Source organism: Pristis pectinata, chromosome 17 (assembly GCF_009764475.1).
Source record: "Pristis pectinata isolate sPriPec2 chromosome 17, sPriPec2.1.pri, whole genome shotgun sequence".
Taxonomy (NCBI): Eukaryota; Metazoa; Chordata; class Chondrichthyes; order Rhinopristiformes; family Pristidae; genus Pristis; species Pristis pectinata.
Window position 1 is genome coordinate 26,773,331 of NC_067421.1, and position 17,736 is coordinate 26,791,066.

The 17,736-nt window shown below is 41.9% G+C and overlaps 1 protein-coding gene across 2 annotated transcripts in view; it reads right to left on the reverse strand.

Annotated features, from left to right (window-relative positions):
* Positions 1 to 1,045: 1,045 nt before the first annotated feature.
* dtx1 (deltex 1, E3 ubiquitin ligase) overlaps positions 1,046 to 17,736 on the reverse strand; it is a 229,936-nt gene continuing 213,245 nt past the window's right edge. For both annotated transcript variants that reach the window (XM_052031978.1, XM_052031979.1), the window contains exons 7-9: positions 11,134 to 11,295; positions 8,164 to 8,253; positions 1,046 to 6,388 (exon numbers count right to left, since the gene is read on the reverse strand). In XM_052031978.1, the coding sequence (XP_051887938.1) occupies positions 6,164 to 6,388; positions 8,164 to 8,253; positions 11,134 to 11,295 (477 nt within the window). In that variant the 3' untranslated portion in view covers positions 1,046 to 6,163. The remainder of the gene's footprint in view (positions 6,389 to 8,163; positions 8,254 to 11,133; positions 11,296 to 17,736) is intronic.

A 17,736-nucleotide genomic window follows, 5' to 3' on the forward strand; every position in this document is an offset into this window, starting at 1 on the left:
AGAAATGCAACTCTGGTGCTAGGCCTTGTTGAAGAATAACGCACATTAATTTGCATCTCATGTTGCCAGCCTTATTTTATCAATCTTTTTGAATGCAGTCTCACTTTCTGCCTCTAGTCATCTCTATATGTATCCGAATTAAAACATGCACCTTTGATTTCAAATTGCCTGGTAGTAATTTGAAATATTTTCCATAGCCAGAAGATGAACTGGCCCTCCCCAAGTTATGAGTGGCTGATGTGGACACCCATGTATTTGGGACACCAGTGGGATAGCTGGGGATGGATTTGCTGGCTGCTGCAGGGCCGTGGACATCTTCTGCTGGCTGGGAACGGGGCAGTTCGGTGTGCCTTCTCTCCCCATCGAGCCTCAACGATTTGGGGCTGAGTGGAGCCAAGCAGAGCTGGGAGCGCTGACCAGACTCATTCACTCACTTGCTCACCAAGTCAGTGAGGCCGGCTGGTGGCCGCTCTTCCCGCGTTTGCTCGCTCTCCCATCGCAGCTGTTTCTGTGATCCTCTCCCACACACACTCTATGTTCATTTACAACTGAAAAAAAAATTCTGGGTAGGAACATTTCTCAGGACTGGAACACTGTCGTAACCTGGGGACTGTCTGCACTGAGGATTCTCCAACCTTGTTCTCTCTCAATTTTTACATATGGATACAAACGGCATCATTAAGATGCCATATTCACATCTCTCTGCATTTTGTTTTCAGTATCTGCCTAAATCATTTTTCAACCCATTTGAATCAAAATGTAGCCAGTCATCTCTAAGTAAAATCTGTAGAAATTTTAAACAACTAGGTCAGGTAAATCCTGTAAAATGATTAGCTTTGTGTATTACTCAATGGTATCAATATTTTGGCCTTGGGCGACAGAAAATGACTTGATTTGCTCAGCTGCTGTTGTGAAATGATTCATCATCCAGGAAATCCTAGGGAACCAGTGAAATTTTAATTATAGAATAGAAATTTCTACAGTGGTGAAATTGTGGTTGAAATGTTTGTGAATAAAAGTGCCAGCAAAAGTAAAAAGCTATCCTCCAAATAAAGTTTATTCATTATTTAGTACTAACAGTTACAGGCAAATCCAATAGTTTATACATATTACATGAGTTCGTTACATAAATTCAGGATATGCTGGTGAGTAAATAACAACACAAGACCTAGTTATGGATGACAGTTCTTGTGATCCCTCTAGCATTTTGCAATATCAGAATCTACATCGACACTGTCCAGAGAACCAGACTGCATGAAATGTATCGCATCACATTTCCCCCAAGGCAATCTCTCCTTAAAACTGGAATAGGACACAAGTATTTACAGACTTCATTCTTTTTCAATATGATGCATTTTATGATTTGTGGTTTTATGTTAACCTGATTGTGGCGATAAACCCTAAGTGCAAATTGGCCAAGTTTAATGTTAAAACAGATATTGATCTTTTAAATCCAGTAAAATTTATTAAGTCATCTAATAGGACAATGCTCGCTGTACCCATTGCTCTATCATTTTGAGGTATTAAAATTGCAAACTTGTTGATTTATCCACTTTAACATGGTTTTGTTTATGGCAATTCATATTTGGAACCCAAGATATATGGTCAGCCCCATTTGAACCATTGCTACTTTGGGATATATATGATTCCATAATGGCTTCTGCTACAGTGTGATAGTTAATCTCATTGTTCACATGATGGCCAGAAGTTGCATTTATTCCAGTAAAAAAAAATATTTTAAGCTTGCGATATGGTTCTATCCAGATCTCTCTAGGTAACTGTATTGTAGGAATTGTGATTCAGTGAATCCACAGAACATGGCTTTGCAAGTTTGGGTTGAATGGAGGTGCTTATTTTGTCATGTGAAATGAAAATGAATTGCACAATAATCACATTCAAGTGTTCATTGAGTTTGTTGTGTTGCTAATGGAAAACTGGCCGTGCCATACAACCAGCTCTGACAACAGTTGGTCTCAAAGCAGCAAGTCATATCTGCATTTTGTAAAGTGAAGTTCCCTCCTCAGAAGGAGTTTGTGCCAAACTGATTTAAAAGAAGTATCTGCTTTGTTATGGGAACACCCTGGAACTCCCATTGCCATTAACAATAGTAACACGGAATAAACACGTGTATGCAGCGCTAACTGTAACCACATCAGTGCTTAGCTGCAATGGCATTGGATCAGGCTGCCTGTTTTTCTTGTTTCCTAGCAAGAAAACAGCAGAAACGGGAGTTGTGCAGGAGGTCTAACATCTGAAGTGGTTCTTCAGAGTACAAGTCCCATCTAACAATCCGGAGTTATTACCGACATATACTCCAATAGCAAAAACTCTAAGTTTGTGTTCAATGCACATTTGTTCTTCACTTTAATATGATCTACGTGAAGCTATTTTGAAATGGTTAGCTTTTCAAGACCACTTTCTGTCGTGGCTTCCTCTCTATTTCCACACTTCTAGAACACTTCTAAAATATGAGGTTAAAATGAATCTGTTATTGAGAAGATTAGCTTAAACATTCTTGTCCATCATAGATATTTTCTGAGACCACATGTTGTAGGGACCAATTGCAATCTTGCCCTAGCCATTGGAAAACTGGCAAGATCAGGTAGAACTCTGGTTTTGCACCCTGCTTGATTTTCATTTACTGAAGTAATTAACAGCATGTAAAATCAGTGTTGAACTGCATCCTTTGAGTTTCATATCCGATGACTTGGGTTAATGCTCCCAGTTTGTAATCACACTGGACCTTATTTTTCAATTGTATTTTGATATACCAGCTGCATCCAACAATGATTTGTCGGATATTTAATGTTACTACTTATCTTGCCCTTCTTCCTATTTTCAAAGCAATGTTATCTCTGGCAAATTTTGTCTGAAACATGTCTTGGGCAAAAGGACCTGAGGATTACTGAGGACTTCACTTAATTAGGAAGGGCCATGCTATGGGGCATTTACTTTCAAAGTAAGCTTAATGGAGCTTCTTTTCCACTCCTTAATTGCTGTTTTAGACCAATGGTCAATACAAAGTGCTATCCTGGGTGGGGGAATTTAATAATTATTCAAGTGCAATATTGTGGTGAGCTGGAATTTGAGCTTCAAATTCTATCTTGGCAAAGTTGCTTATTCACTTAACACACAAATTGATTTGTTCTCATCATTATCAAGGTATGAATCAAACTATCATCAGTACTTGTCTTTAATATCCCAATATGTTAATAATCCTGTGCATAACATACTACTTAAACATGTAATGTTTTTTATTTATATCTGCAAAATGGTCAACATTACGTGGTCTCCTCTTCACTCCCATGTACATTAGGTGTAGGAAATTGGGCTGTAAATTCTATCAATGAAATTGGTAACTCCAGTGAAGTTCTTGTTAACACAAATGAAATTCAATTAATTGCTTAATACAATTTTAATTTGAATCTATTCCTGATTCCAGTGGACTTCTATATATCAAGAATGGTGATTTTAAATTTTTAGCATATTTATTACCATGGCTGATTTCACTAATCTGACCCTTTTTTAAAGAACATTTTCCTTTAATAAAATTCTCACCAGGTCCTTGCAGATACAGAAAGCAGAATTTAAATCTGCAGCTTGTTCATCAGCTCTGTAGAAGTGATACTGCCAGCTTGGTAATAAGCCCTTTGATGATTTGAGTTGAGTTCAGTTTGTTATGCAAATACAATTATAAAATTAATGATCTGTCATCTTCTGCATTAACATCTTCAGACATAAGTTCCTAAAATAACTATGATTATATTCAACTTTCCAAATGAGAGTTAATGAAATTACCTTGCACTTTCCAGTAGCATGGGGACCAGCACAATTATACAAATTGAACTTGCCTAGGCCATTATAATAGATGCTGTCCCCTACACTGTTTGAAACACATCACATCAATACACTATTTACACATGCTTTGTTAATGTTTATTTCTATATAAAAATGAATTTGTTTCAGAATCTACACTTTTTGCCAGTAGCCCTATGGGTGCCGCTGACTCCAATGCTGCCAGAATATGCATTGGCAAATTTAGAATAGGTTCTGCCGCCAACACTTTAAAATTTAACACGTGTTCTGTGATATCAAACATGTTACATTTGCTGGTCTTCTGGTGCTTTTCTATGGCAGTTCTTGGGTTGAGACTTGGATTTTGACTGCAAGAGCCATTAGAATAGAATATGTTTATCAGGATACCATTCTCCAGTGGACAGACTGTTGCTATGAGGCAGATAGTGTTCCATTTTTTCTATTCCTGTATTGTATCACTTTTCCCATTGATAATGTACATGAACAGCCCTTTATATTTAAAAAAAATTCTTAAAGTTTAGTCTCAAGTTTAGCATGTTTTGCTGAGACAGTTTTCACATCTCTACTCAGAATCCAGTGTTCCCCAGTTTTGTTTAAATGTTTACTTTTTAAAAAAAATTCAATTAACTTCTTTCCCAAATTTGTCCTATAAAGCAGGAGAGATTGCCATCATACCCCACATCTTTCAAACACTTAGACTACTGAGTACACTTTGTTCATCTTTGAATAACAACCCCTCAACAAAACCTAAAGGAACCGTCACTATCCTCCTCCAACAACATTTATTTCCTCTTCAATTTTTTTTGGCAATAAATCTCATTAAGTTGAACGTCATACAAGTCAGCAACCAGAACGTAATTTGCAGAAACAGCGTTTGTTGAACATCACTTTTACCAGTAATGACTATGAACATAATGGATTTGACAGCAGTTGTCAGGATAATATTGAATATTTCTATAGCTATCATCATTTTGTAAACTGTTCATAGCTTTGCAACATTCCATCCCATGTAGTTTCCCTTTGACAGAACAGCCCAACGCAAATGTCAGTTGACATTCATTTACTGAGCCAGTGACTGTTTTTGGCAGGAATATTATTCAGTTTCTGTCCCTGGGCTGGATGTATAACTGTTGTGTATTTGAAATCCTCTTTTTAAGAAAATACAGCACCCCAGGACTCCCCCAGTGAAGTAATCCTCTCACGTAATCTGACAGCTAAGTATACTGAGTTTCATTAAGAATGTGGGAGTCATTTTATGAAATTAAAACTGGAAATATCCATATTCAGGGGGGAAAAAAATCAAAAGGAAAAAGTAACTACTACTTGGCTTCAGATGCATTCACTGCCAAACTCATAGAATAAAGAGTCTCGAACACAGTAGACATAAATGATTCGGTTAAGACACTGACATATTTCGCTATGAAGTATAGCAACATCTATAGATAGAAAAGTTAACTTTAAATAAACAGCCTCATCTGAGGACGTATGTATTCCTTGTTACTGACATGCAGCATGGGCCACCAGGACACTAATACTTAGCTGGACTAATGGAGTAACGAGACAGACCTTTAACACAGAACAAGCCCTTAGTTATTTCTGAATAACACTTTAATAAGCAGTGTCTTTAAATTTAAACTACCTTTGTCAAAACTTTTTAAAACGCTCCATGGTGTTGCTGTCCTTGTGATTAAAGTAAGATAAAATGGGCACTTTTTAAAGCCATACAGTTTTCACATGCAAAGCTCCTTTCCTCCTCCTCCTGTCCACTGTACACCATTTACAGTGACACATCCAAGCAAAAAGACTGACATCCCTGAGAGATGTGCACACCTTATTTATGAAAATACTGCATGTTTTACATAACTGCTTGTGACCTCTAGAAAGCGACATGTTGACTGATGCCAGCGTTCCTACAACTAACCAGGCGTGCTTAGTATTTTTGCCTCTATGTGCACAGTTAGCTGCAACACTGCAGGAGGTGCACTGTATACAATTCAACCAAATGGAAAACATTTCTGTTTTCATTTTAAGGAATGACCAGTGCAAGCAACTGTCAACTCGACAGCCCTCTCTTTTTTTCTTGATTTACCTGCCCCTAATTATTAATATTGTATGGGTCTTTCCATGAGGAATAACAGATGCAGACTTGCACAGTATGTCACTGTAACTTGCCACCAATAAACTGAATCAGGCTGATGCAGTCTGCTTTTAACTAGCCCGAACTGGAGTTAACAAAGTAGTGGCCAAGGCAGTAAAGCAAAGCATATTTGAACCCTAGTAATGTACTTTACAGGGTGTAGTCTTCAGTGGCCAACGTCCTTATTGGCTGCTTCTTCTAATCTCCTCCTCAGTCCTTTATGGAGTCCTCCATGACCCCTTGGGCAGATAATTCTGCCAGCACGTTTTCCAAATAGTTGGGATCTGGATAGCCATGTCCGGTTAAATTTGATCCAAACTCTGTTTTGTGATGGATTTCATTCCACACTACTGTATCCGTTTCACCAGTGGTGTTGGATGTTCCAATGGTGAATATCAGCCTGCGATCCCATGCCACAATCAAGAGCTTCAGAATCTAGAAAACGACAATTATACATTCAAGAGTGAGACGGTACTTGGACTGGGACCCTCCAAGTTCTACACGAAGAAGAATACCAATTTTCCCCAGGGGCATACGTCATGAGAAAGACTGGAGAAACAAAGGACTGCAGATGCTGGAATCTCGATGAAAAGCATGATGATGCTGGAGGAACTCAGCAGGCCAGGCAGCATCCGTGGAGAAAAGCAGGCGGTCAACGTTTCGGGTCAGGACCCTTCATCAGGACTGAAGACAGGAAAAGAGGAAGCCTAATATATAGGAGGGAAAAGCAGAGCAGTGATAGGTGGACAAAAGAGGGGAGGTGGAGTGGGCACAAGGTGGTGATAGGTAGATGCAGGTAGGAGAATAGTGATAGGCAGGTGCAGGGGAGGAGGGGAGAGCAGATCCACTGGGGGATTGGTCAAAGGTAACATGAGGGGGAAGAAAAGGCAGGTAGAACAGAGAGAGGTTAGGAAAGGGAAGAAGAGGCATGGCTGGGGGAGGTGTGTGTGTGTGTGGGGGGGGGGGGGTTGTGGGGATTACTTATAGTGGGAGCGTTCAATGTTCATGCCATTAGGCTGCAAGGTTCCAAGATGGAAAACGAGCTGTTCCTCCAGTTCGCGCTTGGAATCCTCCTGGGGATGGAGGAGGCCGAGGACTGACATATCAGTTATAGTGTGGGAGGGGGAGTTGAAGTGACTGGCAACAGGGAGATGCAGATCGTGGTTACGGACAGAGTGCAGGTATTCTGCGAAATGGTCACCTAATCTGTGTTTGGTCTCTCCTCCTCCTCCTCTACATTGGTGAGACCTGTTTTTCTCCACAGATGCTGCCTGGCCTGCTGAGTTCCTCCAGCATCATGGTGTTTTTCTTCATGGGGAAGACTGGACCAGCAATTCCTAAGTGCATTTTTTTATGCATGTACTAGTAAATTTATCAGCTACTTATGTACCCTTATCAGCATGTATTACATATTTAATCCTATAAATGCCAAGTAGAACATGACTAGAGCTTTGCAAGCTGGACTCGGTCCTTGGATTACTTGGGGTATTGAGCTCAATGTTCTGAGCTATGATGCAAGTGATCTCATCAACCAGGGTTGCTGATCATGACAATTGATGTACATTTTATAGTATCTTACAGTGAGAATAATTTGTATACCACCTATTGGCAATGCACTGACTTCTGTATGTTTCAATAAGATCATCTCTCATTCCTGGTAAACCAATAAGTATAGATCCAAACCTGCTCAATCATTCTTCATATGACAACTCCTTCATTGCAGAAATTGACCACATAAACTTAGATTTACTGTTGAGGTTTGCACTGTTCTGTTTTTTTACTCTTTTGTTTTTATAAAGTTCTCCAATCAGGAACTTTTAAGTTCAAGTGAAAAGAAGGTTTGCCCTTTCTGCCTTGATTAATGTAGCCCTGTCTGATGTACAATTTTTAACATTCCCAGACTCTGGTACAAAGGGATCAGAACTTGCTTTTGGGACCCTGGGTATGTACTTGCAGGGCTGTGAACTTGGTGCTGAATGGTGGGATTTGACTGATTAGTTCATTTTAGGGCTGCCAGCAATGTGGACCTTAAGTCCTCCTGTGTTGTGACTGTTCTGTGATTCCAAGGACTCTTGCATCCACAGGCAGGCAAGAACTTAGTTCAATGATCTTGGTGATGTATAAAGTACTGGTTGCTATTCTACATTTCAAATTCAATTCACTGGGATGATTTGAGTCTTTGGTAATGCTAACAGAAACATTCCACTTACCTTGCGGCCTTTCTCGTTATCAGGCAGGTAGCAATGCCGTGGAAAGCCTCTGGCAGTGAACTTCTTCCCTTGGTTGGGGTGTTCAACACCCTTTTGCATAATTAAAAAGAATGATAAAGGAAACTGGATTGACAAGTGAATCATGATTTCATGCAATAATGGAGCAACTGAGGTAGTTTTTACGTGCCACATTGCCCACTGAGTCTTGTCCACTAGAAGAGAGCACTAAAATTCAGAAGTGTGTGGTTATAAAATCACTTTAATTGTATCATTCTGAGTTTTGTGGATTTCCTCGTGCTTACGAAATCCTTAGTTGCTTTTTTCTTCATGATGTCTATGCATCATTCAATGACTTTTCCCCCCTCCTTCCCAATTTCCGGACCAGTCTGATGCTCAAATTCATCTTCTTGGCCCTCTGATTTCAGACATGAACCTGCCTTTGACATAGCTGCCAGAATTCTCACTTCCAAAAATCCTCCATTATTGTTAGATCGTTTCCTTTGCCATTCCTGGAACAACCTGTTGCCTCAATATCATCACTATTAACCCTTAAAGTGGCTTAACTCAAAATGTGTAGTATTCTTGACCTCACAATCTACCTTGTTATGGCTTGCACACACACTGTCTACCTGCACTGTACTTTTCGGTAACTGTAACACTTTATTCTGCATTCTGTTATTGCTTTCCCTTGTACTACCTCAATGCACTGTTGCAATGAAATGATCTGCATGGATGATATGCAAAACAAGTTTTCACTGTAATTGAGGATTGTAAATCTTTCTAAAAACATGATGTTTTTTCAGCCGATGCAGCTTTACAATCAGGCTCTGTAAAGCTTTTAACGGAGGTTGCGAATGACTTATTTTCTGCACTCTCACCACCCTCACTGGACTACTAGAGAAACAAAGGACTGCAGATGCTGGATCTAAATGGAAGAAAACAAGTCCCCCTCCCAATGACTCGTTCTCCCCGCCTCCAGCCCTCTTCTTCTACCTGGACTCCCCACTGGGCCTGTTACCTTCCCTGGACCTATTCACGGCCACTGTTGGCACAACATCAGCCATCTTGATTTTCTGCTCCCCTTGCCCCTTCTGATCACTCTGCTCTCCACACAAACCCTGACGTAGTCATCAAACCAGCTGACAAAGGTGGTGCTGTGGTAGTCTGCTGTATAGATGCCAACTCTGATACCTACTTACCCCTGAACTATGACCTCACTGAGGACCACCAGGACATTATGTCCTGCACTATCACAGACCTCATCATCTCAGGAGATTCTTCTTCAGCAAACAACATCCACCCCCCCCCCCCCCCCCCCCCAAACCACCAGCTACCAATATGATAGTCCTGCAACCTAGGACTGCCTGCTTCTATCTTCTCCCCAAAATCAACAAGAAGGACTGTCCCGGCAGACCTACTGTCTCCACATGCTCAATTTCTCTGCCTCTGCTGCATCTGCTCCCATGGTGAGGCTCTTCACTCCAGGACATCTGAGATGTCTACTAAACGTGGCATTTCCCCACCCCCTCCCACCCCCCAAACTATGGTTGAGAGAGCTCGCACCTGCATCTCTGCCATTTTCTGCATCTCAGCTCTCACCCCCACCCCTCCCAGACCCAACAGGGATAGGGTCCCCCTTGTCCTCGCATTTCATCCCACCAGCCTACGTATGCAATACATCATTCTCTGCCACTTTGCCATCTCCAACGGGACCCCACCACCAAGCATACCTTCCCCTCCCCACCCCTTACTGCCTTTCGCAGGGACTGCTCTCTCTGTGACTCCCTAGTTCACTCTTCGTGACTCCCTAGTTCACTCTTCCCAACCCCCCACCCATCCCGCTCTCACCCCAGCGACTTTCCACTGCCCCGCCGTAGGTGCAACATCTGCCCCTACGTCACCTCCATCCAGGGACCCAAACAGTCCTTTCAGGTGAGACAGATTTACCTGCACCTCCCTTAATATCATCTACTGCATTCAGTGCTCCAAGTGTGGCCTCCTCTACATTGGTGAGACCAAATGCAGACTAGGTGACCGTTTCGCAGAAAACCTGCACTCCATCCATAACCACGATCTGCATCTCCCTGTTGCCAGTCACTTCAACTCCCCCTCCCACACTATTGCTGATATGTCAGTCCTCGTCCTCCACTGCCAGAAGTCCAAACGCAAACTGAAGGAACATTTTCCGTCTTGGACCTTAACGTCTAACAGCACGAACACTGAATTCTCCCACTGAAACGTAAACCACCACCACCGCCAGCTCCCCCCACCACCCTGCCTCTTTTTTTTTCCCTCTCCTAGCCTCTCTCTCTCTTCTGCGCACCCATTTTTATTTTCTCTCCTCCCCTCTTTTCCCCCCACCACCACAAATGGGGCACCTGCCTCCAACTTGTGACCCATCCCCTGGTGGATCTGCTGTCCCCTCCTCCTCTGCACCAGCCTATCACTATCTCTTGCCTGCATCTACCTATTACTAACTTTTGCCCACCCCACCTCCCCTCTTTTGTCCATCTATCATTGCTCTGTTTTCCACCCCCCACCCCCCAACCCCCACCCCACCAAATATATTGGGCTTCCCCTTTTCCTATCTTTAGTCCTGAAGAAGGGTCCTGACCCAAAACGTTGACTGCCTGCTTTTCTCCACAGATGCTGCCTGGCCTGCTGAGTTTCTCCAGCATCTCATTGTTCATTCACCTGGCTGGACTACACTGTCCTCAGTGGTTCTGAATATGTAGGAGGAGAACCAGTGGCTGAAACTTTTGTGTGTTTTGTTGTACATTCTCTCCCATTTTTGTTCTAATTGTGGGGAATGGGTATGTATAGCCACTTGTACCAAAGCAATATATAGCCTGTGGAAACTTTCTCAGGTGAAACCAAAATTTAGTCTTTATATACTATAGTTGTAAATTTAAAATAAAACTGATAGTTACACAAGGAATCTTGAGGTATGAAACAGTTAAAAGCATTCACCTGTAGTCCTGCTGGGATGTCGTACACAATGCGAATTGTTTTGAATTCGGGGTAACCAGGCAGTGAGTGTGGGATCACGTGATATTCCATCTTCCCAGGCGGCTGTGTTCCAGTTTTCTCACCATAGATAGCCTTGCAAGTGGGACACTGCAGGCTGCCATCCTGAACAAGAAAAATTACAATAACTTCCACTATTTTTTCACTTGCAAGCCAACCTGCTCTTGTGACTTAGGAATTTATATAATGTTACACATTTTACTTCAAATATCAAATGCTTACAAAGGTCTCCTAATTGTGGAATAAGTTCTCTTGGTATTGTATGCAGCCAGACTGTTCAATTTTCATACATCTTTTTCACCCTCTCTCCTGCTTGAATAATTCTTCAAGCTGTGGCTCATCAGAAGCTATTTTACCAGAATCTTGGATGAGAACCGCTCATTGCTGCAGGCTCAGGTAGAACTTTGGGTGCAAACAGAGCAGTACTGGATTGTCCATCTCTTGTATGCAGCCATCTACATCCAGCTTTGCAGTATTCACTGTTACTGAGAAGTGGCAATTGTGTACAATGAGTGACCTGCCAATCTGATGCTTAATATGGTGGAGTAAAAGTACAGTTAGTGCAGGGATCTCTGCACCAAACTGATCACTGGGACACTGACTATGCAGTGTAAACCTTGCTGGCTCTTTACCACTCTCATTAAAATGTCCTTTCACCATGTCTCTTTGACTGAGTTTTAATGTCCCCCATGTTGAACTTTATCAGAATCCTTTGAAGTCCCTTGGAATATTTTACTGTGCTATATACATGCAAGTTATTGCTGCAGATTAATTGTTTTGACTAAAGGAGATGAAACAAAGCATTTTCACCTATATCATCATTCAATGACTGGAGATGTCTCTGTAACAGTCAATAGACTTTAGAACAAGTATAACCAAGTCCCTCTGGTGAGACAATGATCCTCCTGCTCTTGCCCACAAGGGAGCAAATGGACTGGAAGAAATGGTTGAGAACTCTTACAGTACAGGGCTGATGAAAAGAAACGAGCACAAGATATATAAATATATTAAGAGAATGCAAGGAACCCTCCATGGAGCGAACAGTGCATGTGGAAAATCTAATAACATCGGGTGATTTCTTTTTCATCCCCCAACTCTTCATTAAATTTTGATTTTTGACAAAAGGAAAGCCACACTTAATTCAATTTTACCATTCCTTGTGGTTTTAGAAACATAGAAAAAAACCGACAGCACAATTCAGGCCCTTCAGCCCACGAAGCTGTGCCAAACATGTCCCTACCCTAAAAATTACTAGGCTTACCCATAGCCCTCTATTTTACTCAGCTCCATGTACCTATCCAACAGTCTCTTAAAAGACCCTATCGTATCCGCCTCCACCACCACTGCCGGCAGCCATTCCACGCACTCACCACTCTCTGAGTAAAAAAAAAAACTTACCCCTGACATCTCCTCTATACCTACTCCCCAGCATCTTAAACCTATGTCCTCTTGTGGCCACCATTTCAGCCCTGGGGAAAAGCCTCTGACTCTACCCTATCAATACCTCTCATCATCTTGTATACCTCTATCAGGTCCCCCCTCATCCTTCGTCGCTCCAAGGAGAAAAGGCCGAGTTCCCTCAACCTGCTTTCATAAGGCATGCTCCCCATTCCAGGCAGCATCCTAGTAAATCTCCTCTGCACCCTTTCTATGGCTTCCACATCCTTCCTGTAGTGAGTACTGAGCACAGTACTCCGTGGGGTCTGACCAGGGACCTATATAGCTGCAACAATACCCCTTGGCTCCTAAATTCAATTCCCCGATTGATGAAGGACAATACACCATATGCCGCCTTAACCACAGAGTCAACCTGTGCAGCCGCTTTGAGTGTTCGATGGACTCTGACCCCAAGATCCCTCTGATCCACTACACTGCCAAGAGTCCTACCATTAAGACTATATTCTGCCATCATATTTGACCTACCAAAACGAACCACTTCACACTTATCTGGGTTGAACTGCATCTGTCACTTCTCAGCCCAACTTTGCATCCTATCTATGTCCCTCTGTAACCTCTGACAGCCCTCCAAACTATCCACAACACCCCCAACCTTTGTGTCATCTGCAAACTTACTAACCCACCCCTCCACTTCCTCATCCAGGTCATTTATAAAAATCACAAAGAGCAAGGGTCTCAGTACAGATCCCTGAGGTACACCACTGGTCACCGACCTCCACGCAGAATACGACCCTTCAACAACCACTCTTTGCTTTCTGTGGACCAGCCAGTTCTGGATCCACACTGCAATGTCCCCTTGGATCCCATGCCTCCTTACTTTCTCAATAAGCCTTGCATGGGGTACCTTATCAAATGCTTTGCTGAAATCCATATACACTACATCTACTGCTCTCCCTTGATTGATGTGTTTAGTCACATCTTCAAAAAATTCAATCAGGCTGGTAAGGCAGGACCTCCCCTTGACAAAGCCATGCTGACTCTTCCTAATCATATTATACCTCTCCAAATGTTCATAAATCCTGCCCCTCATGATCTTCTCCATTAGCTTACCAACCATTGAGGTAAGACTCATTGGTCTATAATTCCCTGGGCTATCCCTACTCCCTCCCTTGAATAAGAGAACAACATCTGCAACCCTCCAATCTTCCGGAACCTCTCCCGTCTCCATCGACGAAGCAAAGATCATCATCAGAGGCTCCGCAATCTCTTCCCTCGCCTCCCACAGCAGCCTGGGATACATCTCATCCGGTCCCGGCAACTTATCCAACGATGCTTTCCAAAAGTTTCAGCACCTCCTCTTTCCTAATATCTACATGCTAAAACTTTTCAGCCTGCTGCAAGTCCCCACTACAATCCCCCAGATCGTTTTCCGTAGTGAATACTGACGTAAAGTATTCATGAAGTACCTCTGCTATTTCTTCTGGATCCATACGCACCTTCCCACTGCTGCACTTGATAGGCTCTATTTCGCATCTTATCCTCTTGCTCTTCACATACTTGTAGAATGCCTTGGGGTTTTCCTTAATCCTGCCTGCCAAGGCCTTCTCATGTCCCCTTCTGGCTCTCCTAATCTCCTCCTTCAGCTCCTTCCTATTAGCCTTATACTCCATATCTCTAACATTACCTAGCTCTCTGTACCTTTTGTAAGCTTCTCTTTTCCTTTTGACTAGATTTATTATAGCCTTTGTACACCACGGTTCCTGTATCCTCTTGTGACTGCCTGTCTCATTGGAACATGCCTATGCAGAACTCCACACAAATATCCCCTGAATATTTGCCACATTTCTTCCGTACTTTTCCCTAAGAACATCTGTTCCCAATTTAATCTTCCAATTTCCTGCCTGAGAGCCTCATAATTCCCTTTACTCCAAGTAAATGCTTTTGTAGTCTGTCTGTTCCTATCTCTCTCCAGTGCTAACGTAAAGGAGATAGAATTATGATCACTATCACCAAAATGTTCACCCACTGAGATATCTGACACCTGACCAGGTACATTTCCCAATACCAAATCAAGCCCAGCCTCTCCTCTTGTGGGCCTATCTATATATTGCATCAAGAATCCTTCCTGAACACACTTAACAAACTCCACCGCATCTAAACCCCTCACTGTCTGGAGATGCCAATCGATGTTTGGGAAATTAAAATCTCCCAGCACAACAACTCTGTTATTATCACACCTTTCTAGGATCTGCTTCCCTATCTGCTCCTCAATATCCCTGTTACTATTGGGCAGCCTATTTTTAAAAAAAACACCCAGTAAAGTTATTGACCCCTTCCTGTTCCTAACCTTCACCCACAGAGACTCCGTAGACAGTCTCTCCACGATGTCCACCTTTTCCGCAGCCATGACACTCTCTCTGATCAACAGTGCCACTCCCCCACCTCTTTTGCCTCCCTCCCTGTCCTTTCTGAAACATCTAAAACCCAGCACTTGAAGCAACCACTTCCAGTCCCTGAGCCATCCAAGTTTCCGTAATGACCACCACATCATAGCTTGTTTTACTAAAAAATCAAAATTGTTTTACTAAAAACAATTTGCAGGCAACTGAAAAACTGTGATATTCAAACTCCAAACAAAGATCTCTCCAATTTCTATCAACAGCATGATCCAAAACTGACTGTACACTGGGAGAGGGTGCAGATGATGCTGAATAACAGGGAGCTGTAACTGGAAAGTGAAGCCTGACAGCAGGCAAACTTGGATTAAAATCTGCAGATGGGCAGAACAATGGTGAAAGAAAGTTAATGTGGATTATGTTTAAGAAACTGTCCATGAAAAAGGAAGAGGGGCAAAGAAGAATTGTTTTTTTTAAAGAAAGATGCTTAAGGTAATGTTGGAAGGAATTGGTGACACTGACTCAAGAGACCATTGCCAGGAATAGCCTCTAAGGAATAGAAGTTTGTGGCAATGATCTCAGGTTACTGAAACCATGCAACAGAAGAGAGAACAATAGGAATGGCAGTGTGCTGTCAATGGTCTGTGCCCAAACTATTCCACTTGGAAATTTATCAAGTTGCAGCAGAGTCTGCCAATCCCATATCCTCTTCTTAGCCTTCCTTAGACCCACAGGTTAATTTTCCTTGAGAGACAATCATTCTCCAGTATGAATAATTGCCACTGGTTGCTAAACTTGGCAAGCAATATGTCAAGATATGGTGGCGAATCACTGAAAGCAAGTGGAACAAATAATGTTAAATCACTGGAGGATAACGTGTACAAAAGCAAAGAAGCTGCAGATGCCAGAAATCTTGAATAGAACAGAAAACATTGGAAATACTCAGTTTGATATGCTGAATATTAATAGCATTTCTTGTGTTGATATCAGGTTGAAATTCTGTGGTTCGCTGTTCATGACACCTAGGAGAATATTAAACACTCTCTCCTCCTCCACTCTTTTCCCAAACCACACGCGCCCGCGCCCACCCCCCACCACCCCCCCGCCCCCCAATAAATGCAGGGAACAGAAACCTTGAAAATGGTGACCACAAGAAGAGCTATGGAAGTTACCAAAATAGTATGTTTTTAATATATTCCTGGTATTTGAGAATTGGGAACTGCTGCATTTGTTTTGCTAATGGTATGGAATTTCAGTTGGAGAATTGATTTACAGTGTATTGTAAAATTTATGGCTGACTAACAGTCCTAATGGAACTTTATATTAAATTTTTTAATATTATTCCATAGATCTCTCCATTTTTCTTTTGACAATCAATTGAAATGTATTGATAAACACTGAAGGCAAGTTGACTGTTTTAAACGTGAACAATTCAGAGTTGTTGTGAAAGGAAAAATCAGGTGATTTACAATGATTGAACAAATATTTCTTTGTCAACTTCTAGAGTGATTCAAAACTTATTTATGTCCCCAGTATTGTTGGCTTTGTTCCACTCTCTACACATTCCTAGTTTGCTTTTCTCCCCTCTTGTGTTGGCTATTGATTCCATCATTGGTAGGATACCACAGTTAGGCATGTTAGTTGTCCATGAGACTTCGAACTGATGCCCACATTTTGCGCTGTAATCCAAATCTCTAAGAGGAAGTTCATGCCATTTGAAAAACCAGGTCTATTCTTCCAGTTCTCATAAAATGTCATCAAGCTAAAATGTCATCAAGCTAAAATGTTGTCTCTGTTTTTCTCCCCATGAATGCTCTGTATTCTATTTAACTTAAGGATTCTAGCATCCACAAAATTCTGCATTGGTCTATTTGTCATGCTGCATACAAGCTGGACACAAATTTACACACACGCACCCAAAACCCAGACCCACTAAGTGTAAACTTTTCAACAAGTCCCATCAGATAGTCAGGATGAGAGGAAGTGATTTACAATTTTTTCTTACTCCCAACAATCTTCTAAGCAACATAGAGTTTCCAACAACATATCCATGTCATCTACGAAATGATACGTTGTGAATAGGCATATCGTAGTAAGGAACAAACAATTACCATTTGTTTTTCCCCTCGATATTCTGAACTGGAAGTGGCACTGGCTCCACATCATGCATTCCTGTCCAAACTGAAGTGTGTCTGTCACGTTCAACTGAAGTGAATATGTCCAACCACACTCCCTGACCTCTACCTTGGATGTCCTTGCATCCAGCAGAAGTTGACCAGCCTACAACGTGGGGGAAATTAACATTTCAATAATATTAATTATTTATAAAGGGAGAATTAAGAATGCAGTTTTGTTGCATCTGATCTGGAGTCTGTGGTGTGGTTTTTCAATATGTGCAGAGGGAATTTCGATTTGTAGGAATGCCTTTTCTGACTCTGCCAAAGTGAATGCAACCAATAGATAGAATCTGGGGGGGAGTTGATGGGAATATGGGGTGAACAGGTTACAGGAAATGGGATAGATCTGTCAGCTAGCATAAACTCGCGCTGAAATGGCCTCTTACATTTTTTTTTAAAAGGAAGCATGAACGTAAATATGAATGGACACTTGAAGAGAAACGCCTTCTAAGGCTTTTAACATTTTTGAGTATTTCTACATTGGTCTTTGTGGTAAAGACGGGGCTAGAAATGTTTGGACTGGGTGACTGATTGCATGTGGAGAGCGCAGCCCAGGGAACTATTGCGTGGCGGTC